The sequence below is a fragment of the Macaca fascicularis genome, chromosome 15 (assembly GCF_037993035.2).
Source record: "Macaca fascicularis isolate 582-1 chromosome 15, T2T-MFA8v1.1".
Classification (NCBI taxonomy): domain Eukaryota; kingdom Metazoa; phylum Chordata; class Mammalia; order Primates; family Cercopithecidae; genus Macaca; species Macaca fascicularis.
The window spans coordinates 83,128,436-83,147,568 of NC_088389.1; the positions used below are offsets into that span (position 1 = coordinate 83,128,436).

The 19,133-nt window shown below is 33.4% G+C and overlaps 1 protein-coding gene across 6 annotated transcripts in view; it reads right to left on the bottom strand.

Annotated features, from left to right (window-relative positions):
* Positions 1-19,133, bottom strand: part of CCDC171 (coiled-coil domain containing 171) — a 383,549-nt gene that overhangs the window by 225,563 nt on the left and 138,853 nt on the right. For all 6 annotated transcript variants that reach the window (XM_074017436.1, XM_005581679.5, XM_045373284.3 and 3 more), the window contains 5 exons: positions 16,342-16,448; positions 14,479-14,568; positions 13,248-13,448; positions 10,213-10,380; positions 8,460-8,648 (listed from right to left, as the gene is read on the bottom strand). In XM_074017436.1, coding sequence (XP_073873537.1) covers positions 8,460-8,648; positions 10,213-10,380; positions 13,248-13,448; positions 14,479-14,568; positions 16,342-16,448 — 755 coding nt within the window. The remainder of the gene's footprint in view (positions 1-8,459; positions 8,649-10,212; positions 10,381-13,247; positions 13,449-14,478; positions 14,569-16,341; positions 16,449-19,133) is intronic.

Here is a 19,133-nt window from a genome sequence, read left to right on the forward strand (position 1 = left end):
TTCTTGAAGAACAAAGCCTGTTTGATTGTAAGGGTGGAAACAGCTATAGAGCAAATTTGCCTTTAAAAAAAAATCTAATGTTTTCCACCCAAGGAGATTAAAAGCCAGTATTTTTAAAACAAACAGAAGGAACATCGCTTTCACATGGGACAAAAGCATTCCTAGTACTGAAATAACCTGCTCCTCAGTGTGTCTAATTTCAAAAAATAATATTCTCAAATTCCCCCACAAAAACATTCCAATCCTGAAGGAAAAAAACTAAAAATATAGAATGCATATCTTTTACACAAAATTCAATAGCATAACAAAAATACTACATAATTTCACCAGTTTTCCTTTACTCCCTAATAAATTCAAAGTACATCCATAATGGGGAGAAAGGACAGCTTTTTTCCTTAATGAATCACGGACTTACTTCCTGAAATACATGAGCTTTGAGGGATGCCTTACTGGCTTACAGCACTCTGTGAACTCTGAGACTCTGGGCCAGAAATTAGACACTTCCCTAGGGAGTAAAATTCTTTTGTATCACTCTTGCTCGCTGCGTTCTTGCTCTTTATGTTGGCAAAAGGGCAAATTGCAAACTGGACATTCAATGACATATAGACATCAAAGGACTTCATTTAAAGTGTCTTATTTTTGTAAGTTTCATATCTTGCCTTTTTAAGTTATGGTAATATTTTAAAATATAACAAACATAAATTCACCTGCTTTCTCTATTATGTAAATGTTTCTCTGTTTAAAAATAAGAATACTCTGTAGGAAACTGAAACTCTCAGACATTGCTGATGGGATTGTAAAATAGTGCAGCCATTTTCAAAACCAGTTTGGCAGTTCCTCAAAAAGTTAAACACAGAATTATCATATGATCTAGCAATTCTATTATCTAGTCTTCATATACACACACACATTCTCAAGCCCCATAATGGTTATTTATTTAATTTTAAAACACTATCTTCATTACGTAAATTTAACACAACAAAAATATGTGCCAAAAATGGTATGTGCCTGTGTTTACTGTTTTGTTTCTAAAGCACTGTAAATTATAAAATACCCTTTGGATAAACCATACCCTCAAAAGAACAGAGTTCTTTTTATCGGAAGACTGGGAATAAATGTGTCAATACAGGCAAGATGTATGGATTGCTTATTGTTAAAGAGATATTACCTCTGACTGTCTGGAAAATTAACAATATTATCTCTAAATTCTGATGTGTCCCGTATCTCCCTTCTTTCTGTGCTTTCAGATCCTGGCAACAGGGCCCAGGTTGGCTCCAGTCTCCTCTACTAAGCCTCCTCAAACTTTGACCATCTCCTCTTCTAAATTTATAGCATTCTTTTGGCAACTAATTATGTACAGCCTATGATAAACCTTGTATTATTTACTTTTTCATGTATCTCCCCAATTATACGTTACACTTTTGAGGAAAAAACTATATAGTATACCTCTTTGTTACTACCACAGCATGAAACACAGTGTACTATATATTTGGTATATAACATAGTTTTTTATTAATATTAAATTATGTAAAAATTATCTTGATACTTTTATCTACAGTAGCAATTTTATGATATAGTGTATTAAAACTTCAGTTTCTCAGAAAAAAAACTCTGAGAAATACAAATTAAGAGAACTACCATTTGTGGGTGGCTGACAATGTAGCACTATTTAGACTTTTCTTACATTATCATGTTTAAACATTAGTTAGTCTAGAATCACTTAAAAATGTGAGTTCCAGCCAGGCACAGTAGTTCACGCCTCTAATCCCAGCACTTCCAGAGGCCAAAACAGGCAGATGGCTTGGGAAAACATGGCAAAACCCCATCTCTACAAAAAAAAATACAAAAAATTAGCCAGGCGTGGTAGTGCATGCCTATAGTCCCAGCTACTCAGGAGGCTGAAGTGGTAAGATCACCTGAGCCCAGGAGGTCAAGGCTGCAGTGAGTCGAGACTGCAGCACTGCACTCCACCTCGGTGACAGAGTGAGACCCTGTTTCAAAAAAAAAAAAAAAAAGGAAGAAAGAAAGAAAGAAAAAGAAATATGAGCCGGGCACCGTGGCTCACATCTGTAATCCCAACACTTTGGGAAGTCAAAGCAGGTGTATTGCTTGAGCCCAGGAGTTCAAGGCCAGCCTGGACAACAGGGCAAAACCCCATCTCTACTAAAAAAATACAAAAATTAGCAGAGCATGGAGGCGTGCCCTGTAGTCCCAACTACTCGGGAAGCTGAGGTGGGGGATCTCTTAAGCCTGGGAGGTTAAGGCTGCAGTGAGCTATGATCGCATGACTGCCCTCTAGCCTGGGCAATGTAGTGAGATACTAGCTTTAAAAAAAAAAAAAAAAAAAAACAAAGGAATATGAGTTCCATAAATATGAAACTGAGATGTCATTACACCTATTTACAGATACTGCTTTATATATAAAAATAGCATTATCTTTCTAAAAGAAGCAGTATTAGAATATAATGCAAAAGGGACTGGAAGATAAGGATGGTAATAAGGTACTAAAACAGTCGATAACATTCACTTTGTAATTTCTAAATGCCAAGCAATGGGCTAGACATTTTACATACAGTTATGTTTATTCTCATCCTGTCCCTAGAACTTCCTTACCACACAAGTAAGTAGTATCAGTTGTCTGAACCTTAGATTCCTCGCTTGTAAAATAGAAATGATACTTAAATGACCTATCTCATATGCCTGTGGTGGGGCTTACATAAGAAAAGACATGCGGCCGGGTGCGGTGGCTCATGCCTGTAATCCCAGCACTTTGGGAGGCCAAAGCGGGAGGATCACAAGGTCAGGAGATCGAGACCATCCTGCCCAACATGGTGAAACCCCGTCTCTACTGAAAATACAAAAATTAGCTGGGCGTGGTGGTGGGCGCCTGTAATCCCAGCTACTCAGGAGGCTGAGGCAGGAGAATCGTCTGAATCCAGGAGGCGGAAGTTGCAGTGAGCCGAGATCAGTGCCATTGCACTCCAGCCTGGGTCACCGGGCAAGACTCCATCTCAAAAAAAAAAAAAAAGAAAAAGAAAAGACGTGCAAAATATGCAAAAGCATTGAAAATTATATCAAGCACCAAGCAAATTCAACTGCTAATATTGTAATTAACAAAAACAATTTCTAAAGCAATTATTTGAAAAGTAGTCAGAAGTATCTTTCAAAATTTCATTAGAGGTATCCATTCCCGTGGACTCACAGTCTATCAGAACATAGTGTACACGTGATTATATCTAACTCTCTGAATCATTGCAGGCTGGCATGTATACCTTCAGGAATTATCACCTCCAACAATATCAATAAGCTCCACTTTATCTCTGAATTCTTGGAGTTCAATTATGAAGAAAAAGTTTCAACACCTACTAACACTTTATGACTCACCTGGGTTTCTTGCCAAATACACTCTCAATACCATGGTAAAAGAGGAATAAAATGCAACATAGCATGATGAACTTGAATTTCCCTGAGTTTTGTTCTCCATTCTAAACTCACTTGATTTTTACTAAAATGTCAAATAAATCTAAAGTGTTTACAATAAACATTACATCAAGGGTAACTCTTACTTGACAGTAAAAAAACTTTACTTCTAGAAAGGAAGTTCTTGTTCCAATAACTATCTTTTTCAAACAGAAAAGAAACAAGAACATAAATACTAAGATTACAAAAGCAAAGTTAGTAAATGGAATGGTATGTGGCACTGCGCCCAGGTACTTTAGTAGGCATAGACACTTGAGATATATTTACATGATGGCTCCAACGTATTTAAATTCAAGAACTACCCAACATGTGGCTAGCAAACTTTACCCAATACTAAAAACATGCTGTGATAGTAAAATCAGGCTGCATTCTCTGCAAATTTCATTTTTCTAGTAGCATTTACACTAATTGTTTTAAAGCTTAGACATTAAAAAAGTCTTAGAAATATTAGATTCTTACAAACATTACTTTTCTAACATCTTTTACATTTTTTCATATAAAATCAATCAAATCCAAATATTGTTTTTTACTTTAATTTAGTGTCTTTTACTAATCACTTCTTTACAATGGCCAAACATTAAACATAAGACTCTAAGAATAAGTTATTTATTTCCCAGCAGATGGAACGTACTGAGGGTTATGCTCATGACACCAAACATCCTCTATAACTCACAATCCTATATAACAACCGGGGATATTTTCCCCCTCATGTCCTTATCAAGGTAATTTTTGAAAATGTATTAAGTAATGTAAAATGAAATTTTTTTATTTGCATTGCACTCTTGGGGGTAAAAAATATAGAATTAATCATAAAATTTCCTAAAATAAAATTTACAGGTCCTATAATATGTATTATAATAACAGCTTATCAAATATAATACCAAAATAAATTGCTGCAGTATATTCAATTATATTTGATAAAAATGCAAATATGTAGGTAAACAATACAGAATATACGCCAATTTATTTTATTTTATTTTATTTTTGAAAAGAGAAAAAAGTGAATTGCTATGCCTTCTTGTAAATTTCAAACAGTTCAGGACATTGATGAAAAAAGAAGTTGGAAGACTCATACTACCTGATTTTAAGACTTAGTAAAAGGTTAGAGTGATTAAATCAGTATAGTATTGAAAAAAAAAAGAATTAGACACATAAATAACTGGAATAGACAAGAAAGTCTAGAGGTAGATTGACACAAACGTGAACTGATTTTTGATAAAACTGCAATGGCAATTCAGTAAAGGACAGTGATTTCAATAAACGGTACTGGAATGGACATGAATATGAAAAAAAAAAAAACTGACCTTAATCCATACCTCAAACCTTTACAGAAACTAACTCAAAATTGATCATAGACCTAGATGTAAAACCTAAAACTATAAAACATATAGAAAAAAAAAATGGAGAAAATCTTGGTGCCTATAATCTTAGTCAAAGAGTTCCTACATGTAACATCAAAAGTATAATCCATAAAAAAAACTGATAAGTGGGTCATCAAAATTTGAAACATTTGCTTTGCAAAAGTACTGCTAACAAAACAGTAGAAAATATTTACAAATCACATATCTGACAAATGACTTGAACCTGCGATATGTAAATAACTCTCAAACTTTGATGATAAGAAAACACACAATCCGATTAAAAACTGAGCAAAATATCTGAAAAGATAATTCACCAGAAAAGATATACAAATAGCAAATAAACATATAAATAAATGATTAATTTACTAGGCAGTAGGGAAAATGTAAATAGAAATCACAATGACATGGCACTACACACTTATTATAATGGATACAATTCAAAAGAAAAAAACGATGAAGCCATACACTGGCACAGGTGCAGAGCAACTGGAAATCTCTTACATTGCTAGTGAGAATGCAAAATGATACAGTCACTTTGAAAAACAATTTAATAGTTGCTTAAGTTACACTTACCATATAACCATACAAATATACACTTACCATATAATCTGGAAATCAAACTCGTAAGTATTTACCCAAGATAAATGAAAATTTATGATCACACAAAAACCTTTTCATGGATGTTTAAAGCATCTTTACTTATAATTACCAAAAAAAAAGAAAAAAAAAAGCAATCCAAAGGCCCATCAGCAAGTATTTGGATAAAATTTTACAGCCATACAATGGGACATTATTAAGCAGTAAAAAGGAATGCACTACTGATACATGCAACAATGTGACTGAATCTCAAATATATTTTGCTAAGTAAAAGTAACCAGACCCAAAAGGCTATATACTGTATGATTCCATTTATATGACATTCTGGAGGGGGCAAAACTATATAGATGGACAAGTCTGTGGTTTCTAAGTACGGCCAACTGTTTTTTCACAAAGGTACCAAGGCTATTCAGCTAGGAAAGTGCTGAACAAGTGATGTGGGAACAATAAATGAAGGGGGAAAAATGAAACTCTACCTAACATCACACACAAAAACTAATTTGAAAAGAATCACAAACTTAGACGTAAAAGCTAAAACTATGAAACTTCTAGAAGAAACAAGAGATTATCTTCCCAACCTTGAGGTAAGGAAAAATCATTTCACATATATAAATAAATAGCCAAAAGAGAAACAGATTTATAAGTTGGACTTCATCACAATTTTAAAACTTATATGATCACCAAAAGAAACAACTGAAAAGAGAAGCATGAGATTCAGAGAAAATATTGCGATGCATATACATGACAAAGGATATGCATCCAGGATATATAAAGAATGCTTAGAAATCAGTAATAAAAACACAAATATCTCTATTTTTTACATGAGAAAACAGTAGAAGAGACACTTTACAAATGAAGATATGTGAATAGCCAATAAGTATATGAAAGGTGCTCAGCATCATGGATCACCAAAAAAATGTTACTTTAAACCACAATGAAACACGATTTTAAAACCACTATATTGACTAAAATTTAAAAGACTGACAATACTAAGCGCTGCAGAGGATGTAGAACAACGGAAACTTACATATTTTGCTGGTGGAAATAAAAAATGGCACAAGCTGTTTTTAGAAACTTTTGACAGTTTCTTACAAATACACATATATCCTATGACCTGGCAACTGCACTTCAGTAATTAACCAAGAGAAATAAAACCATATGTTGACAAAAGACTGGTACAATAATGTTTGTGGCAATTTTATCTACAATATCTAAAAAACAGAAACAACTAAATATCCATCAACACACAATCCATCAAATAGGGGTGCTGTGATAAAATGGAATGCTATGTGACCATAAAGAAGAATGAAGTACTGATACGTACAACAACATAAATGACATTATGCTCAGAACATTAATATTGAGTGAAATTAGTCAAACACCAGACTACTGAATGATTCCACTTACATGAAATTCAAGAACAGGTGAAAACTAATCTACGATGACAGGCATCAGAACAATAGTTGCCTATGAGGCATAAAACTGACTGGAAGAGAGAACACGAGAACATTCTAGGGTAATGAAAATGTTTGAAGTCTTAAATGGAGTAATGATCACATGGGTGTTTACGTTGATCAAAACATCAAATTGTAGTTACCATAGTCTAGGAAGGGTGTGTTGGGGGAGGAAAGGGATGGAGAGAGGTAGGTTAAAGGGTACAATTATACAGTTAGAAGGAATAAGGTCTAGTGTTCAAAAGCACAGTAAGGTGACTTTATTAACAACAATATATTGTATATTTCACAATAGCAAGAAGAGAAAATTTGAAATGTTCCCAACACAAAGAAATGATAAATGCTCAAGGTGATAGATATCTTACTCTGGCTTGAGCATTACACATTCTATGCATAAATTAAAATATCACATGTACCCCATAAATATGTACAAATATTACATATCAAATAAATACTTTTTAAAAACATCAAATTATACACTTAAGATCTGTGCATGTCACTATATATCAGTGCTACCTCTACAAAATTAAAATAAATTGTTTAGGTCTTTTACTTCAATACTAGAAAATGCAGAGCATATAATATAGTAGTCTGCATACAATGAAAAAATTACTACTTTTAGATGGTACATTTGTTGATTCATTCAAATTCATATAGAAAGGCATAAGTTCATACAGAACCTTTAAATCTGGGGATGCAGAATGGCCCGATTTAATATGATAATAACAATAATTGTATTTATATATGTGTATGTATATATATTTATATAGTTTGGTTATTTTTAATTAGACTTGCCAAGCACGAATGGATCAAATAAAAAGGCTAAATACTGAATCAACCATGGGAAGAATATACAACCTTCTGGTTCATAAGTATCCTAACTCAGGAACAAAAGTGACCTATTAATAAATTCAATGCCAAAAAATTATACCCTATCATCATATTATTCCTGATTACGTGAAGATAACAGTTAACAATATAAATAATTTTGATGATAATTTGTGTAGAAAAATACATGGTTATGTTAACAACCCATAACTTCTACTCTCAATCAAGATATACATAATACAACTCATAGTGAATTACTTTTGCTACATGGCCTACAACGATAACACTAGTTCTTATATAATGCCGGTAGGCATAAGAGATTTTAACCCAAATAAATTTAAATGATGGTTCACATAGGAACCTCCACAAATGGAGTAAACTGGATAAAGGAATACCTACACTAAAACTGACAATGTGTTACCAAATACTTTAATCTTTTATTTTAAAAATAAATAAAGGAAATATAATTTTAGCATTTAATTAACTGATCAATGCATTTTGGGATATTTTAATCAGAAACCCATATATTTCCAAACTTACATGAAAGACAATCCTTAATATACACACCCATACATACACACATATGTGTGTGTATCTAAACATATATATGTGCATCTAAACAAGTTCTATGAAGTTCTTAAGAAGTTTAAACCGATTTAGCATTGCTACTAGGAAAAAAAAACGTTCCTAATGGTTACACTGAGTAACCATTTTTAAGCCCTTTGTAAAGGTAGCATACCTGTGCCCTCTTCTGCACCTCCAGGAGGAGTTCAGAATACTGCAGCTCTAGTTCCTTCTTTTGTTTGTGCCAGCAGCTCTCTTGGGCTTTGATCTGTTCTGCCACTTTGGTAAAGGTGTCTTCCTGAGTCTGCTGAAGCTCTCTCATCGTGTCAGACTTGTTTTTACAGATATACTCTAGATGGCTTATCTATATGGGGAGATGCAACAGAGAAGGAAATATGCTCACAAGCTATTTCTTTGTGTTGTCTCCCCTAATAAAACACCCAAAATGTCCTACTATATTTTATTCCTTAAGATCATATAAAAATTTTAACATAGAATGTAAATAAATTTTAAAAAAGAAAATAGCAGGGTAAACTGCCATACATTAGCAGAAAATTGTGTTATTTGTATACTTAGATGGCAAATTTTTCATCTTCTCTTTCTAATGAAGTTACTTATTCTATAATTAATTTGATTGACATTGAGAAAGATACTGTTACTTCTGGAACCAAGGCTCAAGCTATTCAAATATCTCAGCGGGAAAGAAAGTAAAGATTTAAAAATCTGCAAGCAGTTTTCATAAAATAAAGCAGAATGTTCTAACCATTTTTTGTTTCATATTCAAACACTGGAAAGAAAATCATCATTTTCTAAAATGTATGACTATTAAGGATGTTTTAAAACACTGAAAACTATTAAAAATATAATACCATCTCATAGGGTTAAAATACATTCATTTTAATTATCTTCAATTTTCAAATCCATTATGTACACTTTCACAATCATGAATAGCATCTGTGCCTCTCACAATTTATGCCCTCATTTCTTAGCCCTACATCTCAGTGTCTATGGTTGTGTTTGTCAATAGGACCAAGATAAAATGCTCAATAATAAAAAAAATCACCCTGAAATTAGGTCAATATGCTGTTTTATTACTTCAACAGAATTTTTTTTAACTTACAGGACAGTTTTTCTCTTCTTGTTCCTTAAAAGCAAATGTCATTGCAACTAAGACCTGGAAACTAAACCACATAAACACAGTACTGACCACGTTCAATAGACCCAGGATCAAAACCAATGTCTTCAATGGGGGTATATGTTGATCTGCTAAGCCACTGTAATTTTCTATAACCAAAAGCAGGTTTTTAAATATTTGCTGGAGACTGATTTCCTAAACTTGTGAGATAGTAATGTTACCATAAAGGTCTACTACATTCTCCTATAAAATACACTTTTTGCATTCTAAAGCACGGAACGAGTTTTCTAATACACACTTTGTTGTATTTCGAGAAGCAAATCATAAGCATATAATTTAAAATGTTTAAGTGCTTTTAAAAATAACACCTTATATTTCCTAAGTAAAGAATTTTAAGATCATGTTTTTGAATAACTGTATCCTGTTTCTATTTTATGCTAACATAAAGAGTTGGTTTATTCATGTAAATGACTAAGTTCTTTGAATTGCTTCATCAGTAAGATTAATTTATTTTCTTTTAATTAGGTCCCTGTGGCTAATACTGGCTAGTAGTATTAGCATGTCCTGCACAGAAAGTGGAGCTTAGAGACTTCATACAGACTTCAGTCACATTTACATGCCCACAGCAATGGCATCAAACTGAGTTGTAGACAAGCCATAATTAATGGTATTGAATTATTAACATCCAAATTCTTTTTGAAATAAGATGAATGTCAGCCCCTCTTAATGATACTGTGATGTGGACAAATGTCACTGAATTTAATAGAGGTATCTGGTGCCTGAGGACAGTTACCTTCTCATTAGCCCTGTTGAGGTCTGCAATCAGGGCATCAACATTCTCCTGTAAGACTGCACAAAGCTCAGACCAAGAGAATTTATCCAGCATGCCTTCTGGTTGTTTTATGAGCACACAGCCTGCTACCAAGTGCTGATACAAGGTGTGAAGAAAGGTTAGCTTCTCCTGCAGGAAAAAAAAAAGAAAAATTATTTGCTGTATATAAACATTGTAAGAAGTAAAATACATAATACAAATGGTGAAGAGTTAATTTCAAAAACCTGAAAAGGAAATTATAATACTCAAGTCTCAGAATATTTTAATGACTTTTTTATATTCAAAACTAAGCACCAGATAAAACATTTGGAACTGCTTACACTTGGTATTCAAAATCAAAATCTGAGTCTAGAAGCCAGAAGACCAAGATTCATTCCCAGCTCTGCTACTGATGAGGTTGTGATTTGAGTAAACACCTGTTCAGGCCTAAGTTTCCTTAGCTATCACACGAAGTGTCTGGATTGGACTCATTGTTTATCAGCCTATCTAACTGTAACTCAGTATAGTAATTCTATAATTTAATATTTACATTTGCCAAAATAGATACTACTTGTCAAAAAACAATACAGAAAAAAATAGTGTTATTCAACTCTGATGAAAAAAAGTTATACCAATATCTGTACTTTACATGGACACAATTACTCAGCTTTCTTCTTCCTCCAGAGATTCCAGTTTACTTACTACTTATAGGAAATCTATCCCAAGCCCCTTAGGCAAAGCAGATAGTGATATGAAAGATATGGAAGATGGGCTCATTTGTTTTCCCCACTTATAAGTTCATATAGTATTTGGCACACTGGGCATTTGTAGGTGTTTAAATATTATAAAGTAACAGCAAAAAAAATGGATATAGCTGCTTAAGACATACTTTTGAAAATGTCCAATTAGAAATGTTTTTTAAAAGTCCTTTAAAATTATATTACCACTTCAGTAATTAAATTATCCATTGCTGAATGACTTAGAAACACTATGCTGCTGAATTCATATAAAGCAGATCACATTTGAACACATGAGGAGGGTTTATTTACTATAATGTCAAATAGCGCTCTTTATAAGGTGTTTCATCTATAAAGTCCCAAAGCATGGAACTCAAAGACAAGGTAACTGTGAAGCTGCAAAATGAATATTTTTATTTTATGTAGATAAAAAAGTTCCCTCAAGATTTTTTAATAGATCAGCAGGAAGAAACTTTTAAAAGGGATAAATTTAAAAAGAAAATTTAGAAAGTCTATTATACATTTTTTAAAAACTGAATATAGCATATGCAAAAGTTTTATAATTAGAAATTATAGAGAATATTTTCTTACAAATATCAAAATGTAAATCTTTAGTTCACTATGTATGCCACCTTACTTTTTTTCCAAAAGCAATAATTTAAAAAACAAAAAATTTAAAAATGTAGTTACAACAACAAATTTAAGAGATCAGATTTTTTCACAAATATGCTATGCCTTTTCATAAGCAGTTAATGATGACTTTCGCATTTTTTAACTAGGTCAAAATGTTTTAAAGTCTTATTAAATATAACTTAACAAATACATAAAAACCTTCCTCCTGTGTTTTGCCTACTGATCACATTCGTTCTCAAGGAAGTTCATCCTTAAGGATAATTCATTGTGTCGCTATTATGTCCTTTTTGCTTGGGCTGTGATAAACCAAGCATGATAATCATCCATTTGGCATGAAAAGAGACTCCAAAATCCAAAATCAATTCACACATGTTGAACCCAACCACAGTGCTGTAGACATGCTGACTTTACAATACAGTCAGGCTTCTAGTTTCCTTTACTTTAATCATTATCTGATGTGTAGAGCAATTCCAACCCCTTCATGTGGACACAATTTAAATCCCAGACTGTAAAAAGAGTGGAAAGAATGTTTCCTTTTTACTCTCTTGGCATTCATGTTCATATTTGTTGGAGTAATGAACTCAATATGCAGGATGAATTAGATAAACCAGTTCCACTAGCTAGACTAGCTCTATAATCCATAGGGTAAAAAGAACTAGAAGATAATTCCATTCACACAGGCTCATACGAAATATGAAATTTGTGTCATAATATTTTTATAAGCCATTAACAGACACAAATGGATAGGCAACTCTCCAGGGGGTCTAAATGAAAAGTTTTAATTTTATGGGACTTTTATTTTTCTAAATTTTATTAACATCCTATAATCATACAGAGTAAGGAGGCTATCTGTTAAAGTAGATATTATTACTGTTTTACAAATAAGGAAACTAGGCCGGGCACAGTGGCTCAGGCCTGTAATCCCAGTACTTTAGGAGGGGAGGCCGAGGTGGGCAGATCACCTGAGGTCAGGAGTTCGAGAACAGCCTGGCCAACATGGTGAAACCCCATCTCTACTAAAAATACAAAAATTAGCCAGGCATGGCGGTGGACACCTGTAATCTCTTGAAGCTGGGAGGTGGAGGTTGCAATGAGCCCAGATCACGCCACTGCACTCCAGCCTGGGCGACAGAGCAAGACTTTGTCTCAAAAAAGAAAAAAAATAAATAAGAAAACTAAGATGTGGAGAGGCTAAGTTGTATAGCTTGTCCACAGCCAAACCATTTATAAACAGAAGTATCAGGATGCAAGTTCAGGTCTATCTGATTATAAAATACTTATTCTTTCCACCGTATCAATCTACCAAGCTACTGAAATAAAAAATAATTTTGTCATTGGCAAACAGGCAAACCTTGAAAGGACTGTTAGGAGCATAGTTACTTGAGTTACAATGTTCTAAAAGTCAAAAAAGATAGTTGTACAAACGATAATCAAGAAAATGAGTTGTGCAAGTTATAGTACTTCTCTCACAAGAGAGAATGACACAAGAGTAATGAAGTGAGCGATTTTGCAGCTGTCACGAACGTTTCAAAATACTCTGCTCAGAACAATTTTCTTAATTAAATATAAGTAAAAATAGTCACTTGATGTATAACACTGAGATTAGTGAAAGGCCTTTCCTGACAGTCATTGAGTCTCAGGTAATACCTCAGCATCCTTATGGAAAGCCTGGGAAAGCTTCTGCAGTTCACTTTCAGACTGGGCTGCTTGAGCCTTTTCTTTCTCCCAACAGTGCAGCACATTTTGTAGTTCCACTTTTAAAGTGCTGATTAAAGCCTCTCGGTCTGCACATTTAGTGCGTAAATGACTTAACTCTTTATTGACATCAGCCAGTTTATCCTGAAGTTCCTGTCATAGATACCAAATAAAGAGATTGTAGAAAGGCCAGCCAACAAGGGGTGAGGGGACACTAGTATAAAATACATATTGAAAATTTTCAAAGCTTTACAATGAAAGAATTGCAAAGGCAGGAAAGCATCTGTTTACATTAAAATATTTTACTGAATGTATTTTCTAAATATAATATCTTAGCTCAAAAATTAGAACATTTGTTATGTTTAAACATTTATATAAAATGTTAATATGATGACTTATTCCAAAAAGTTCTTTCAAGGCAGTTTCCTTTCAACTTATTTTTTTAAAACAATGTTGTAGCTCAAAATTTTTTAAATATTTTAAAATAAATATCTTACATTTAATATAAGCACATTTACTTTCCAATGACATGCCAACCACTTATAGAAATCTCAAATATGTGGCACAAAGTTCTGCTGAACTGTTTATTCCTTAAACCTAACAAATTCTATTGAAGTGTGTCCATGACAAACCCAACATGAAACAACAAAATAAAATTCCAGCAATACTGAGAAACTTCTGAGAGCTGACTCAGTATAATTTTGCAAAGATGTAGTACATAAAACCAGCACAGAAACTAAAATAAACTATAGTCCTGGGCCTTAGCCAGGTGTGGTCTCAGCCCATTAACAGACACGATGTACTGAAAACAATGGCTCCACCCTAAAATGATGAAAACTGACTCCAAATACGGATGTGCTTATGCAAAATATGTTTAATATGTACCTAAGGCTGGACATTTCATCTTAAATAATTATTTGAATCTCATAAGGTATTATTATTGAATCTAGGAAACAAATTTTCCTTTAACCAAAACAATTTCCAATCAAGTTTTAATTTTTTAAATGAAAAAAACATTCTTGTTACTCTTAATCAACAAGAAAAAATTAAAATTCTATCCATACATAGTTTAAAAAATACAAATATATATTTTCAGGTACCTCAATATCTCTACTTTAAAATATTCCCTAGATAACTACATTTGTTTCTTAATACAAAAGGTAAAAGTTATTCTAAATAATACCTTTATATTTTTAGTGTGAGAGTCTATCTTCTGTTTCGTAGAATCAAGTTCATTACATGCCTTTTCCCTAGCATCGTTCATGCTGTTTAGCTGATGAAAGAAAATGTAAGTAACTTTTTTACATTTTTCAAGGAGAGTACCTCAAAAGTTAATCTTTAAGTGCTTTTTATGCAATTACTTAAATATAAATTTTCAATAGTAATTAAGAGTCTTCAAAAAATTATTTCTTTTGGTTAAATACTATATAGCTTCTGTCACAAGTTCACATAGCTAAAAAGAAAAGAAAGCATTCAAGCTTAAAATATCACTGATGTTACTGTATTTTTACCACACATTCAGATAAAGGATTTCATTCTTGTTGTAAACAAATACAACTTTATTCTTAAAATCCTACTGGACCAAAATGCCAGAAGCAGGGGCATCTACAAGTAAAGAAAAGAGAACAGAGCAGAAGACTGTTCTTTCTATACATCATGAGGGTATTCACTGGTCTCTCACTCCATATGACAACTTCAGGGTCGGTCACATGCAGTCCTACTGGGAAGGCTTGTGGCAGGTCATCAGTTGGTCCTGCACCGCTTGTGATTTATTTTCTTTGACAGTTCATTCTTCTTTCTGTCAGACTGCTCTTTTTGCTTTCTTTGCAGCCACCCCCTTGGTCTCCCCACTGCTGTCTCTGGCACTGGTTCACAACAAAGCGCATTACTAAGCCAAAGCCTGCTGAGTCGACTTTTCAACTGTGCTGAGGATCATGTGACATTCATCCTCCCAAATAACAATTCGCTGTGGGTAATATGTTCCTAGTTACCCTGCAGCTTCCAGACCTAGGCCTCAGAAGAGTTTCATAAACTACTAACAATACAGGTTGTCTTGTCTCACTGGGAAAGACTTCATAATATTTGTTCTTCATAGAAATTTAATTATTTCGATGGTCATTTTCTTTTATGCCTTTTGAACAATTACCGAGGGTATTAAGAAGACTCACTTTTCCTTCTTTGTTCATCTTAGCAAGCTAAAATAAAATAAGCCGCATCTGAAATGTGAAATGTAACCGTTTTGTGGTGTTTATATTATATGAAAGAAAGAGATAAACACAAGGATAAACTCCAAATTCCTTGCTACGTGACTTGTCTTTGACTCTAACAATCTGTTTGTTGCTTTGCTAACTAATTGTATTTAATGTAATTACTTCATATGCTAATTTGACAAGATGTAACTAGACAAACTCTTCAATTTTTAAAGCACAAATTCATAAAACATTTTAATACCCAAGAAAATTATCAACCCACACATTAAACAATACAAATGAGATGATAAATAGAAGCATGAGCTTTTTCAATCAGCAAACTAAAAGCTCCCAGGCTACATCAAACAGATATTTGTTTTTTAAAAACTTCTAACAACACTTTACTCCCTTTAGAGAATGAAAACTAATTTCTCTCTTTTTTATTAAGACTTCCACAGTTTGTAGAAATCTTAACCTAAAACACTGACAAAACCTAAATTTCCAGTAGCTATACCAAACGTTGTAAAAACACATTAACATTTAAATACAGTACGTATTAACTTAAACTACTTGCACAGTGTTTTCATTAAGACAGATAAATTATGAAGATCAAGAAGTGATAGAGTCTTTATAATTTTGAAAACAATAGTGTGACTGAAGAGTTACAAAAACGTAAGTGAGACATGACTTTAGGCCACACTTAAAGAAAGAACAGTGAAAGATAATGTATTATTTTTTGTATCTGTGAAGCTGTCAGTTCAACATTCCCAATCTTTTTGACCTTTGTAACAAGCAAGGAATACGTACTGGTACAGGCCGAAGGCTATATGTGTGCAGCCAAACAGTGCAAGTGTTACCTCATTAGATGCATCTTCCAGCTTGTTCTGGTAATCTGTCAAGGTACGCCTCAACGTCTCAAGGACAGCAGAGAAGCTGGGAGGTTTATCTTTGTCCTTGTGGATGCCTAGAGAAAAATATAGGATGAAAATATACCCTTAAAGTCACAAAGGGACAAAAGTTAGGCAAATAGTAACAGAGATACTACAATTAGGTAGAGTCGAAAAGACATTATGAAACCTTGAGTAGAATTTTATTCTCCAAGTATGCTGCTGTATGGCCAAGTATTAATAGCCTTTCTAAACAAGCGGCCATATTAAAGTTCATAATATATCAAATTTAAATTTATGACTACTTTCTACCTTATCAAGACCCACATGGTAGTTAGTTTTTTTTGTTGTTGTTGTTGTTGTTTTTTTATCATGTCTCCTAAGTAACTGCAGTGTTTGTACATACCTTTAATTAAATGAACAGTCTACACTACCACTGTTTGGGGGAGTTATGTACACTTACTGTGGTCCTTGTGTTTCTGATTAGTCAGGCTTTTTATACTGCACTATTTTGCTTAAATAATAATTTCTGAACCCAAGAGTATATAATTTTCTGTTATACTTGGAAATATTCTTCAATCCTTAAAATTCTCAAGTTACAATTTGAAATAAACAATAAAAATGCTATTATCTACATAGTCTACATCATGTTTCAATTAAAACCCTTAAAACTGATACTCATGGTAAAAGTATGAGTATTTCCATGTTATGCCTTCAAACTACTTTAATTTAGTTGGGCCATAAATTACGTTAGTTGAGCTAATAAAGGTCACATGATAAATGTAGCTCCAAGTATTAATCCAAAAAGTTGAGTTTCAAAAACTACTTTAAATTGATTGCTGATTGGACTATTCTTTTTTTTTTTTTTTTTTTTTTTTTTTTTGAGACGGAGTCTCGCTGTGTCACCCAGGCTGGAGTGCAGTGGCGCGATCTCGGCTCACTGCAAGCTCCGCCTCCCGGGTTTACGCCATTCTCCTGCCTCAGCCTCCGAGTAGCTGGGACTACAGGCGCCCGCCACCACGCCCGGCTAGTTTTTTTTTTGTATTTTTAGTAGAGACGGGGTTTCACCATGTTAGCCAGGATGGTCTCGATCTCCTGACATCGTGATCCACCCGCCTCGGCCTCCCAAAGTACTGGGATTACAGGCTTGAGCCACCGCGCCCGGCCTTGGACTATTCTTTAAGTGTTAAAAAGCAAGTAGCAAATTCAGTTTTAAAATATTCATATTGGAAATACTCTTTTCTTGTTATTTCTCCTCATTGTATTTAGTAATATAAATATTTCAATATACAAGAAATAGATTTTCAACAAAGCCAATTTCTAAGAGCAGCATTCATATTATACGTCCTACTATTCATTCATTCAACTAAATTACTGAATTCCTACTATATACCAAACTTAGGCATTAAGCATACAAAGATAAACAAGAAAGGTATAGCCTCTGTCTTTATAGAATTTAGGGTTTAATAAGAGAGAGGAAGATACAAGATAAAAAATTATATGACATTTATCCATTCTTCAAATATTCTATTATTAAAACTTATGGAGAAGTAGGGGAAGGCAGTAATAAAGGAAGAAAGGGGAAATTTTCTTAATGATAGAGCAACTTTATTCAGCTCAGAGTACTGGTGATATCTCATGTTTAAATCTTGGAGAAAATGTTATTAATATATTTATGACATTTATCAAGGGGTAATTTAAGTACCAACTTACATATGGGTACAACTTGGTTTTTCTTTAACAGAAGAGGAATATTTAACTTAAAGACCAAAAGCAATGTGGAAACAACACATATGACAGCTAGGAAAAGAAATACAGTGTTCTGAGTCATGATAATAGAGGAGACAGTAGTCTTTGTAATGACTATGAGTTGGAAAGACAACTCATTAAAAATTTTATTAAAGGTCTTACCAAATATATTTTTTTAAATTCCTCTCTTGCACAAGATAAAAAAAAAATGTAATGTATAATTCTTTTCTTTTGCTACTACACAAGTAGACCATGAATAAATCATTCATGGACACTCGGGAAATCTGCGTTTTTACAATAAGGGAGAAAACTTCTTCTTAGAAATTCAGAAGAATAAAATCATCTTAATATGAGTGCTGAAGAGTAATGGGACAAAATGCCCTCTCCGTACTGACCTATGAACATTCTTATATTCTACATAAAATAAAGTTTTCTTTCCTGAAAATGTTTATATAATAAAGTTTAGTTGAAGTACAAAGCAAGCTTTAGGTCTGCTATGGCTAGATTATTAAATGCCTTGAGGTAGTCTTCTTTGGGTTAAATCTGCTTGGTGTTCTATAACCTTCTTATACTTGAATATTGATATACTTCTCTAGCTTTGGAAAGTTATCTGTTATTATCCATTTGAATAAACTCTCTCTCTCTATCCCTCTCTCTCTCTCTCTCTCTCTCTCTCTCCCCTCCTCCTCCTCCTTTCTTCCCTTCCTTCCTCCTTCCCTCCCTCCTTCCCTCCCTCCTCTTGAAGGCCAATAACTCTTAGATTTACCCTTTTGAGACTATTTTCTAAATCCTGTAGGGGTGCTTCATTCTTTTTTATTCTGTTTTCTTTTGTCTCCTCTGACTGTATATTTTCGAATACCTATCTTTAAGCTCTTTATTTCTTTCGCTTAATCAATTCTACTATTAAGACACTGACATGTTCTTCATCATGTCAACTGCATTTTTCAACTCCACAATTTCTGCTTGATTCTTTTTATTTCAATCTCTTTGTTAAATTTATCTGATAGGATTCT